At 44.2% G+C, this 12,630-nt stretch overlaps 1 protein-coding gene across 1 annotated transcript in view; it reads left to right on the plus strand.

The window, feature by feature from the left end:
- paip1 (poly(A) binding protein interacting protein 1) overlaps window positions 1-10,798 on the plus strand; it is a 61,642-nt gene extending 50,844 nt beyond the window's left edge. The window contains exon 12 of the mRNA XM_052020123.1: window positions 9,310-10,798. Within this exon, the coding sequence (XP_051876083.1) occupies window positions 9,310-9,400 (91 nt within the window). The 3' untranslated portion in view covers window positions 9,401-10,798. The remainder of the gene's footprint in view (window positions 1-9,309) is intronic.
- The last annotated feature ends 1,832 nt before the right edge of the window (window positions 10,799-12,630 follow it).

Consider the following 12,630-nt stretch of genomic DNA (forward strand, 5'->3'; position numbering starts at 1 on the left):
GGAAGCTCTGTTGGAAATGAGCATGGACCCAATGGGCTGAATGGCCTCCTATTGATTTGTAATAAGTGATACAAGTATTCTCTATTTGCCAGTTATGATGGTCTTAATGAACAGATAGCATTGGTGCATGGTTCCTGTAAGCCTAATGATTATTGATTTGGTCATTTCTCTTTTCCAATTGTGTACAATGTTCACTGTGCTGAGGTAAATCAGCAGAGTTAACTGTATTAGAGGTGCAAAGGAGAAGTCCTATGTGAATAGTGACTGCAATTCAGTCAGCTTTAGGGTAGTTATGGAAAGGGAGAAGGTGGTACCTAGAACTAAGGTCTTAAACTGGGGGAGGCCTGACTTCAGTAGTACAACAGAGGACCTGGTGAAAGTAGGCTGGGAGCAGCAGCTGGAGGGAAGACCAACATCTGATGTGGGAGGTAAAATAGTAAGAATTCAGAGTCAGCAAGTTTCTGTAAGGTTAAGAAGCAAAGATGGTAACTTTCACTTACAAAGGAAATCGAGGGGTGTGATCGGGAAAAGGAAGGAAATGTATGTCAAGGATAGGAAATTGATATCAAGTGAGTCCTTTGAGGTTTATAGGTGGTATAGGAGAGATCTTAAGATAGCAGTTAGGAGGGCAAAAAGGAGACATGAAGTGGCCCTGGCCAACAGACTTGAAGAGAATTCCAAAACCTTTTATAGATTAGGAGCAAGAGGGTAGTTAGGGAAAGAGTAGATCCCTGCAGGGACCAAAGGGGAGTCTTTGTGTGGAGCCTGAGGATATGTGTGGTGTCCTGAAAGAATACTTTGTGTCAGTGTTCACCAGGGAGAAGGATAGGGAGGAGAGGTATACACTAATAGTCTGGAACATGTGTATCAGGAAAGAGGAAATGTTGGAGAGATTGACACACATTAAGGTGGATGAGTCCCCAGGACCTGATGAAATCTATCCCAGGGTATTATGAGAAGCAAGGGAGGAGATTGCTGGGGCTCTGGCAGAGATTTTTGCATTGTCTTTAGCCATAGGTGAGGTACTAGAAGACTGGAGAGTAAGTAATGTTTCCATATTCAAGAAGGGTGCTAGGGATAAGCCAGGAAACTACAAGCCAGTGAGCCTTGTGTCAGTAGTAGGGAATGGGATTTATGATCACTTGGAAAATCAGGGACTAATTATGGAGAGTTGGCAGGGTTTTGTGCCTGGGAAATCCCACCTCTCAAATCCAGGTTTTTTTGAGGAGGTTACTAAGAAAGTTAATGAAGGCAAGATGGTAGATGTGGTATGCATGGAATTTAGCAAAGCTTTTGACAAGGTCCCGTGCAGTAGGTTGGTCCAGAAAGTTAGGGAACATCAGATCCAAGGTGTTTTTGCAAACTGGATCTAAAATTGGCTTGGTGATAGGAGGCAGAGGGCAGTGGTGGAGGGATGTTTTTCAGACTGAAGTCTTTAACCAGTGGGTGTTCCGCAGGGATCACTGCTGGGACCTTTGTTGTTTGTCGTGCATATAAACGGCTTTGAGAATGTCTGTGGTCTGATAAGTAAATTTGTTGATGACATGAAGATTGGTGGAGTTGTATGTAGCGAGGATAGTTGCCTCAGGATACAGAGGGACATAGATCAGATAGAAAGTTGGGCAGAGCAGTGGCAGGTGGAGTTTAATCCAGACAAGTGTGAGTCTAATACTGGCTGGACATGTACAGTGAATGGCAGGGACCTTTAAAAGTATACAGAGAGACCTTGGAGTGTAAGTTCATAGCTCGCTGGAAATAATGACACAGGTGGTTGGAGTGGTGAGGATTATGATTAACTTGGCCTTATAGGCAGGGTTATTGTATGAGTTGGGACATCATGTTGCAACTTGGAACGTAGTGTGATGACCAGATATCCACACCATTAGAAAGGATGTAGTAGTGATAGAAAGAGTGCAGAAGATTCACCAGGATGTTGCCTGGAATGGAGGGCTTCAGTTACGAGGAGGGATTGGATAGGATGGGACTGTTCTTACTGGAGTGCAGGGGCTGAGGGGTGACCTAATAAAGGTTTATAAAATTGAGGGGCATGGATATGGTAGATTGTCACAGGCTTTTTACAAAGGTAGGGGAATCTAGGGCTACAGGACACAGATGAAAGGAGAGATATTTAAAGGGGATCTGAGGGGCAAGTTTTTCCAGACAGGGTGGTGAGGATGTGAAACAAGCTGCCAAAGGAGGTGGTAGAGGCAGGCACAGTCACAGCATTTAAAAGGCATTTGGACAGGTACATGGATAGGAAAGGAATAGAGGGATATGGGCTAAATGCAGGAAAATGGGACAAGCATAGATAGGAATCTCGGTGAACAGGGACAGGTCGGGTAGAAGGGCCTGTTTCAGTGCTTTATGACCCTCTGACTATTTCAGTCTCTCTTGTCTTTACTTTCTATTATTCGCAAGATATTTTTTATTTAAGAAATTTGTTATTGGGCAGTTTAAACCTTCTGGTGTTTCCACCTAAGCTGTACTAACTTTCCAACCCTAGGGTGGTACTGATGGGCTTGTATTGTATATTTGTTAAAATTGTTGTTAAATAGGCCATGAACCTCACAATATTGAAGGAATGCAATATGGTAAAACCTGAAGCTCTTTGTCTGTTGTCAAGTAGCATGTAGACTCAGCAGCACTCAAAGAATGCAAGCACAGGCGACCCCAATGTTATAGCCGTTCAGTAATAGAAATGACAGAATTCACAAGTCACTACCCAAAAATTTGAGATGTGGAATAAAATTTGTTCTTGTAGAATTTGGGAAGGGGTGGGGGGTAAATAGACAAAGCAATTTTTTTTCAACATGCATTAAGAACATAGAACGTTACAGCACAGTACAGGCTCTTAAGCCCACAATGTTGTGTCGACATTTTATCCTGCTCTAAGATCTACCTTGACTTTCTAACAAACAGACTGCAATCAGTGAGGATAGGCAGCAATACCACTGGCACGATTATTCTCAACACTGGTGCCCCACAAGGCTGCGTCCTCAGCCCTCTGCTCTACTCCCTATACACTCATGACTATGTGGCCAGATTCTGCTCTAACTCCATCTACAAGTTTGCAGATGATCACAAGATCACAAGACAAGGGAGCAGAAGCAGGCCATTCGGCCCATCGAGTCTGCTCCAAGGAAAAGGGAAAAAGAAATGGGGTGGGAAAAAAAGAAAAAAGAAAAAAAAACTATTCTAATCCCATTTTCCAGCCTTATCCCCATATCCCTTGATACCCTGACTATTTAGATATCTGTCTATCTCCTCCTTGAACACCCCCACTGATCTGGCCTCCACTGCTGTGCGTGGCAAGGAGTTCCACAATTTCACCACCCTCTGGGTAAAGAAATTTCTCCTCATCTCTGTCTTGAAACTGTACCCTCTAATTCTAAGATTGTGCCCTCTGGTCCTGGACTCGCCCACCAAGGGAAACAGCCTAGCCACATCTACTCTATCCTTACCTGTCAACATTTTAAATGTCGCTACGAGGTCCCCTCTCATCCTTCTGTACTCCAGTGAGTACAGTCCAAGAGCCGACAAACGCTCATCATACTTAAGCCCTTTCATTCCCGGAATCATTCTCGTAAATCTCCTCTGAACCCTCTCCAACGTCAGCACATCCTTCCTAAGATGTGGGGCCCAAAACTGCGCACAGTATTCCAAATGAAGCCTCACTGGCGCCCCGTAGAGCCTCATCAACACTTCCTTACTTTTATACACTATACCTCTCGAGATGAATGCCAACATAGCATTCGCTTTCTTAACCACCAATCCAACCTGGTGGTTAACTTTTAAGGTATCTTGTACGAGTACCCCCAAGTCCCTTTGTACTACCGCACTATCAATCTTCTCTCCTTCTAGATAATAATCTACCCGCTTATTTCTGCTTCCAAAGTGTACAACTGCACATTTCTCAACATTGAATTTCATCTGCCATTTCCTTGCCCATTCTCCTAAACTGTCTAGGTCCCTCTGCATTCTTTCTATTTCCTCTATGCTCCCTACTCCTCCACTTATCTTGGTGTCATCCGCAAACTTAGCCACACAACCATTTATTCCATCATCCAAATCATTGATGTACAAGGTGAAAAGGAGCGGCCCCAACACCGACCCCTGCGGCACACCACTAGTAACCGGTAACCAACCAGAACGAGATCCTTTTATTTCCACCCTTTGCTTCCTGCCAACCAGCCAATGCTCCACCCATTTTGCTACCCTGCCCATAATTCCATGACCTCTCATCTTATTAATCAGTCTCTTGTGAGGCACCTTATCGAAGGCCTTTTGAAAGTCTAAATACACAACGTCTACCGCCTCTCCCTTATCCACCCTACCTGTGATTTCTTCAAAAAACTCCAATAGGTTGGTCAGACAGGACCTCCCCTTCACAAAACCATGTTGACTAGGTCCAATCTTGCCTTGCGCCTCTAGGTATTCGGTAACCTCCTCCTTGAGGATAGATTCCAATAATTTTCCCACCACTGACGTCAGACTAATAGGTCTGTAATTGCCTTTGTGCTGCCTCCCACCTTTCTTATACAACGGAACTACATTTGCTACCCTCCAGTCCTCCGGAACCATGCCGGAATCTATCGATTCCTGAAAAATAATCGCCAATGCCTCCGCTATCTCTACAGCCACCTCCTTCAGAACCCGGGGATGCACCTCATCCGGTCCGGGAGACTTATCAGTCTTAAGCCCCTTTAGTTTTCCTAGCACCTTCTCCCTATTAATCTCAACTGAACTCAGTTCCAATTCGTGAGACTCCTGACTAACGGGCACATTGCTTATGTCCTCCACGGTGAAGACCGATGCAAAATATTCATTCAATTCCCTTGCCATCTCACTATCATCCATTATAATACCTCCTGCACCGTTATCAATTGGTCCTATGTCAACCCGTGTCTCTCTTTTATTCCTTATGTATTTAAAAAAATTCTTAGAATCCTTCCGAATGTTGTCCGCCAGCTTCCTTTCGTAACTCATCTTTGCTTTCCTAATGACCTTCTTAGTTTCTCTCTGCAGATTTTTAAAATCGTTCCAATCTTCTGTTTTCCCACTAATTTTTGCTACTTTGTACGCCGCCCCTTTTGCTTTTATTTTATCCTTCACCTCCCTCGTTATCCACATCTGTGCCTTTTTTCCATTCAAAACCTTTTTTTCTTGGAATATATCTGTCCTGCATTGTCCTTATTTCCTGTAGAAATTTCTTCCATTTTTCCTCTGCCGTCCCTCCAGCTAACTTACTCCTCCAATCAATTTGGGCCAACTCTTCTCTCATACCTTTGTAATTTCCCTTATTCCACTGAAATATCGATACACCAGTTATCAGCTTCTCCTTCTCAAACTTGAAACTAAACTCAATCATATTGTGATCACTTCCCAGTGGTTCCTTTACCTTTAGTTCCCTAATCACCTCGGGTTCACTACACAGCACCCAATCCAAAACAGCCGATCCCCTGGTGGGCTCCTCAATAAGTTGCTCCAGAAAAACATCCCTTAGACATTCCACAAACTCACTCTCCTGAGTACTACCGCCTTGCTGCATTTCCCAGTCCACCTTCATGTTAAAATCCCCCATAATTATCTTCACATTGTCACTCTGGCACGCTTTTTCTATCTCAATCTGCAACTTATGGTCCACTTCCTGACTGCTGTTTGGGGGCCTATATATGACTGCTATTATTGTCCTTTTACCCTTGCTATTTCTTAGCTCCACCCATAAGGATTCCACCTCCTCTGACCCAATGTCCTTCCTTTCTATTGATTTTATATCGCTACTAACCATCATGGCCACACCTCCCCCTCTGCCTACCCACCTATCCTTCCTATATACTGTATACCCCTTGACATTCAGTTCCCAATCACATCCATCATGAAGCCACGACTCAGTGATTGCAACGATGTCATATTTATTAACCTGTAGTTGTGCCACTAGGTCATCTACTTTATTCCTGATGCTACGTGCATTTAAATATAGTACGTTTAGACTGGTATCTGCTATTGATTTTATTGTACTTCTATTGTTCAGCAGATTATCCTGACTTTCTACCTGTCCATCCTTCTTACTATCTTCGCTACCTACTATCTTAGACATGTTCGTGTAGACCTCATCCCCTATCCTAACATTCGGTATCCGAACATCCTCATCCCCGATCCTGACATGCTGTATCCTAACATCCTGATTTGTTGTACTTCTATTATTCAGTAAATTATCCTGACTTATCACCTGCCTGTCATTCTTGCCATCCTCAATGGATTTGTTTCTATACACTTTCTCCCTCACCTTAGCATCTTGTAACCTAGCATCCTGGTTACCATCCCCCTGCCAGATCAGTTTAAACCCTCCCCTACAACTAAATTAAACATTCCCGCCAGGATATTGGACCCTTTGGAGTTTAGATGCAACCCATCCTTAGCAAATAGGTCTTGCCTCCCCCAAAAAAGGTCCTAGGTATCCAAGAATCTGAAGCCCTGCCCCTTGCACCAGTCACTCAGCCACGCATTTAACTGCCAGAGCTTTCTATTCTTCCTGTCATTGATACGCGGCACGGGTAGTAGTCCTGAGATTACTACCCTTGAGGTCCTACTTTTCAACCTTCTCCCTAATGCCTTGTATTCCTCCTTCAGGACCTCTTCTCTTTTTCTACCTACATCATTGGTACCTACATGTACCAAGATTTCTGGCTGCTCACCCTCCCCTCTCAGAATATTCTCGACACAGTCTGTGATATCCCGTACCCTGGCACCAGGGAGGTAACACACCATCCGAGACTCATTATCGCTATCGCAGAATCTGCTATCCGTACCCCTTACTATCGAATCCCCAATAACCACTGCATGTCTCTTCCTCTGCTGGACCACAGTATCAGACACGGTGCCAAGGTCCTGGCTGCTGAGGTCTTCCTCTATGAAGTCATCCTCTCCAAACGAATCTAAAATGAGATATCGGTTTTTGAGGGGGACCGCCACTGAGGTGCTGTCTACATATTCTTTATAACTCCTGTCTATCTCCTGCTCGCTCTCCCTAACCAACCGAAGGTCATCCAGCTGCTGCTCCAGACTCTCAATCTGTTCCTTGAGGAGCCGCATCTCGGTGCACTTTGCGCAGATGTAGTTATCAGGGAGTCTGGTCGTCTCCCAGGGGCCCCACATCTGACACTCCAAACACAACACTAATCCCAGATGCATACTGCTGAATATCACTGAGCTCAACAACTAAACTAAACTAATAACTCACCCCTCTCTATAATCTCGCCTCTTTCCCGCTCTCGCCGAAGCCCGTTGAGCCAAAGCCGAACCCACTCTGCTCCCTCTCACTCAGCTGCCCGCTCCGACGCTGCCCGCTAGATATGCTCGTCTGCTTTTTAAATCGCCCGCGCGCTTCCGGGTGACGTCACGCGCCTGCGCAGTCACTCGCCGCTGTCCCGAACGCTAGAAAGAGAAAAAAAAAACCTCGCTCGTTATTTTCCGGCAATCTCCGCTCTCTCGTCGCTGGAAAGAAAACTGAAGGCGAACCTCCGACTTTTAAATCGCCTGCGCGCTTCCGGGTGACGTCACGCGCCTGCGCAGTCACTCGCCGCTGTCCCGAACGCTAGAAAGAGAAAAAAAAACCTCGCTCGTTATTTTCCGGCAATCTCCGCTCTCTCGTCGCTGGAAAGAAAACTGAAGGCGAACCTCCGACTTTTAAATGATACCACTGTTGTAGGCCATACCTCAAACAGCGATGAGTCGGAGTACAGGTAGAGAGCTTAGTGGAATGGTGTCATGACAAAAACCTTTCCCTCAATGTCAACAAAACTAAAGAGCTGGTCATTGACTTCAGGAAAGGGGGCAGTGTACATGCACCTGTCTACATCAATGGTGCTGAGGTCGAGAGGGTTGAGAGCTTCAAGTTCCTGGGAGTGAACATCACCAACAACCTGTGATTTGACACGTAGATGCCACAGCCAAGAAAGCTCACCAGTGCCTCTACTTCCTCAGGAGGCTAAAGAAATTTGGTTTGTCCCTTTTGACTCTCACCAACTTTTACCAATGCACCATAGAAAGCATCCTATCTGGATGTATCACGGCTTGGTACGGCAACTGCTCTGCCCAAGACCGCAAGAAGCTGCAGGGAGTTGTGGACACAGCGCAGTGCATCACGGACACCTGCCTCCCCTCCTTGGACTCTTGTCTTTACCTCTCGTTGTCTTGATGTAGCAGCCAGCATAATCAAAGACCCCACCCACATGGGACATTCTCTCTTCTCTCCTCTTCAATCGGGTAAAGATACAGGAGCCTAAGGGCACATACCACCAGACTTAAGGACAGCTTCTACCCCACTGTGATAAGACTATTGAATGGTTCCCTTATACAATGAGATGGACTCTGACCTGACGATCTACCTTGTTGTGACCTCGCACCTTATTGCACTGCACATTCTCTGTAGCTGTGACACTTTACTGTTACTGTTCTTACCTGTACTACATCAATGCACTCTGTACTGACTCAATGTAACTGCACTGTGTAATGAATTGACCTGTACAATCGGTTTGTAAGACAAGCTTTTCACTGCACCTCGGTACAAGTGACAATAATAAACCAATACCAATCTAACCCTTCCCTCCCACATAGCCCTCCATTTCTCCATCATTCATGTGTCTATCCAAGAGTCTCTTAAATGTCCCTAATGTTTCTGCCCCCACAACCTCTGCCGGCAGTGCAAGTAATTTAAAGGCAAATGGAAGAAACATTTTCATTTCTTGTGCCATTGAAAGCATTGCAGGAAGGTTCTGCTGGAGTCCAGTGCCAGATTTCTTGACGCATGCGCGCGCAGGTGACATGGCTTCGTGTACAGAAAATTGCAATTATGGGCTGTTTTCTAGCAATGCAATCCTTCCCCCTCTCTGGCCCCACCCCTATAATGTGGGGGGAATCACCTGTACGGGGAAAATGGTAACATCACCTACACTGTAGAACTGAATAGGTGTAGGAAAACAAATGGATCTTCTGATAGAAGTGACCAAATCCTGTAAAGCAGCATTGCTGATCAAGAAATTAAGTACACTGGCGTGGGCTGGTGCATCATAGATTTTGAATGAAGCAGAGCATTGTAGACTGTGGCTTACCAGTGAACAGCCCCTCTCTCAACATTAAAATAGATAAAACCAAGGCAAAGAGATGGTTTGAGAGGGAGTCTAACTTGGGGAATCATGCTGCACCAGAACAAACCATCTTCCTGTGTCTTGGAAGATTGTGGGGGAAGGGAAGAAAATGGGCAAATTTTGTATCGTCAGCTAACACCCTCCCATACAATTTTCTCAACAGGTATCTTGATGACTCAGAAGATGAGATGGATCCAGAGATGGAGGAAGCATTTGAAAAGTTCTGTGCTGAAACAGAGCAAAAGACGAAATAGTGCAAAGAGGAAAGCATGAGATTCGTTAGAAGTGAAAAATAGACAAAAAAAAATTTGCGTTTTGAGTGTTTATTTGAAAAAAAAGGACAAAAAAAAACTTTTGAATTTCAAAAGACATGCAAGTAATTTAAAGGCAAATGGAAGAAACGTTTTCATTTCTTGTGCCATTGAAAGCATTGCAGGAAGGTTCTGCTGGAGTCCACCTAAAGCTGTTGATGGTGAATACACTGCAAAAATGCCCGAGCAGACTCTGCCTAATATGTTGTACTTTTAATGAGACTCTTTTGTAATATAGTTTGTTATAGTTTTATTTTTATGTAAAAGTTTCAAGTTCAAATCTAAAATAAAATGATTCTTTGTAAAGGGTTGCATTGCTTCATGAAGCACACTAAAGATTTCGGCTCTCCTAACCAATATGTAATGTTAAAAACAACACAAGGCACACAGACGAAGTATAGGCATCAATAGGGAGAGGGAAAACAGGAAGCTTGCTCCCTGATTGGGTTGGGGGGGGGGGGGGGAAGAGATGTACACACTCGAGGACTGAGAAATTCATCACACTAGGGTCAGTAATTTGGTAGATGGGGTTTGCTGTTAAATGTCATAAGATAATACTGCCATTATTTACCACTCTATATGTGTGCATACACACACACACACACTAGGTATGGATACAGACTGACAATGTGCACTTTAATAACCCATGCTAAATTGCTAACAAATTGGGAAGATAGTAACAAAGATAAGATATTGATATAAGGTAATGTGTAATCTTGTGTTTTTGTTGCCCACTGTATATTAGCTGACAATCCCCGGCACCAAAAACCCTGCAGACGATTGTCAAGAGCCTTGCTCTGCCGGATAAAAATTGCCCCCCATGATAGTGAATCCTTCCCAAACAAATAAGGGCATCGAATTGTAACCTAGGTAGGCAACTCACCGAAATGTATTGCTGCCATTATTTGTCGGTCCATAGTTTATCAAAATAAGTTGGGAAGGAAAAGACAATGAGGCATGTTGCAAATGTTACATAGAGTTACCGACTTCTTAGGGTGTTGCAGATGCAGCAAAGGTTCCTTGTTAGTCTGGGACTTAAGAATTTTGAATTTATAGGCTGAATATGGAAGAGTCATCTCCCTTTCTCTGATTCTCACTATTCAGTTGAAGCAGTATCTGACTTGTGTGCTTGCTGTTTTTAACTAGAGCAAACTCTGCTTGTAAATAGTAAATTTTTTAATTTGTCTTCAGCTTCTTGAGAGCAGAAACCAGTGAGGCTTCAATTCACCCAAGGGTTAGAGACAGCAAAAGCTCCAGAGCCAAAGTGCACCCCTATCAAACTCTAAGCCTATTTCAGTCCATCGTGCCCTGGTCTCACCTCTTCCCACCCACCCCCTCCCCAAGTGAATAGCATACCCAGCCTCTGACTAGTGACTACTAACCATCCATTCTGCCTGGGGAAATAATTGGAGGCTTTGTCTCAGAATGGCAGTTCCCTGCTTGCAGATAGCTACTATCAGAGTCTGACACCACTGGCAGGATTCAGGTTCCAGGTAGGATTGCTAAATTGCTCCCTTTAGCACAATAAAATTAGCACCTTTATTCTGCAGCAGACCCAACATTTAAGCAGTGCCTTCATTTTGCAGTCTTATTTACTTGAATTGTAGATGTTTACACTGTTCTTTAAATTGTATATAACGATGCATGAAACAACCTTGTGATTTTCTTTTCCTCTTCTGCTATTCCTGGTAAATAAATTTTGATGTGTTTGTATATGGTTTGTGTTCTATGCTTTATGAAAATGTTTTATTTTTAGTGGCTTGCTTGATAAATGACTTAAAATGTCACATTAATCGTGTGAGGTCCATCAAAGTATGCGGTCGTGGGTGAGGGCAAGTTTAGATGGGATGAAAATTATTTCAAGTCTGAAGGAGTTGAGGTGAGGGTTTCAGCAGAAAATGTTGGCTTTGGGAAGAGTCAAAGATGTATGGAAATGGAGTTGGGGAGAGATGATAATAGGCTAAGTGGCTTAGTTTGGGGTCAGTGCCACAAATGGGCAGTGATAATCTGAGATGAGGATTGTGGAGGGGCAAAGCTCCACTGAGGCAAGGACCAAAAATGAGCTTTCAGTCTTCTCGGTGTTTAACTGGAGGTGATTTTTATTGAAACACAAAATTCTTTAGCGGGGTGACGGACAGGGGCTGATGCTGGGAGGATGTTTCTGTTCATTGGAGATTCCAGAACTAAAGGGTATGGTCTCAGAATAAGATAGTCATGAAAACAGGCCAACAAACAATTTGCTGGAGGAACTCAATGGGTTGAGCAGCATCTGTAGGAGGCAGAAGGAATTGTCAACAATTTAGGTCAAAACCCTGCATCAGATGTTGCTCCAGATACCAGCATCTGCAGAACCTTGTGTCTCCAGGGAAACAGGTCCTTCGGCCCAATTTGTCTGTGCTAATATTTGTTCTCTCAAAGTGATTGAGTTTTTGGAACTCCATGTCCCAGAAAACTGCAAGCTCAATCACTGAATATATTCAGAGCTGAATACATTAGGCAAAGTGATGCAGCAGTTAGTGCTATGCAGACACGAGACTGCAGATGTTGCAGCAACACGCAATCTGCTGGAGGAACTCAGCAGGTCCAGCAGCATCTGTTGGGGGGGAGGGGGAGGAACTGTCGATATTTTGGGTGGAAACCCTGTATCAGGACACTAATATTGCTCCAACGGTTGGTGCTGCTGCCTCACAGCTCCAGTGATCTGGAATAGATTCTGACCTTGGGTGCTGACTGCCTGGAATTTGCACATTCTCCCTGTGATCCTGGAGTGCTCTGATTTCCTCCCAATGATGCAAAGACCTGCTGATAGTTTAACTGGTCACTGTAAGTTATCTGTCATATTGGTGGGTGACAGGAGAACTTAAGGAAGTGTTGCTGGGCGTGAGGGAGATGAGGTTACAGTGAAATAGGTGAAGGAAATGGTTCTGATAGCTGGCAGAGACTCAGTGGACCAAATAGCCTATGCTGTGAAAACTTAGAGCTTTTTTAATCCGTGAGAGAATCAAGGGTTATGGCAAGAGTGTGAACAAGGGAAGTTGGATCAACTGTGAAGTTATTGAATTGCAAGACAGGTTAGAGGGGCAGAATGTCCTGTTCCTGCTCTTTCTTTTATCTTGTGGAGAATATTAGAGATCATCAAGTCCAAAAGCAAATTTAGTCACTTCCTTCACCGG

The sequence above is a fragment of the Pristis pectinata genome, chromosome 7, assembly GCF_009764475.1.
Source record: "Pristis pectinata isolate sPriPec2 chromosome 7, sPriPec2.1.pri, whole genome shotgun sequence".
Lineage (NCBI taxonomy): Eukaryota > Metazoa > Chordata > Chondrichthyes > Rhinopristiformes > Pristidae > Pristis > Pristis pectinata.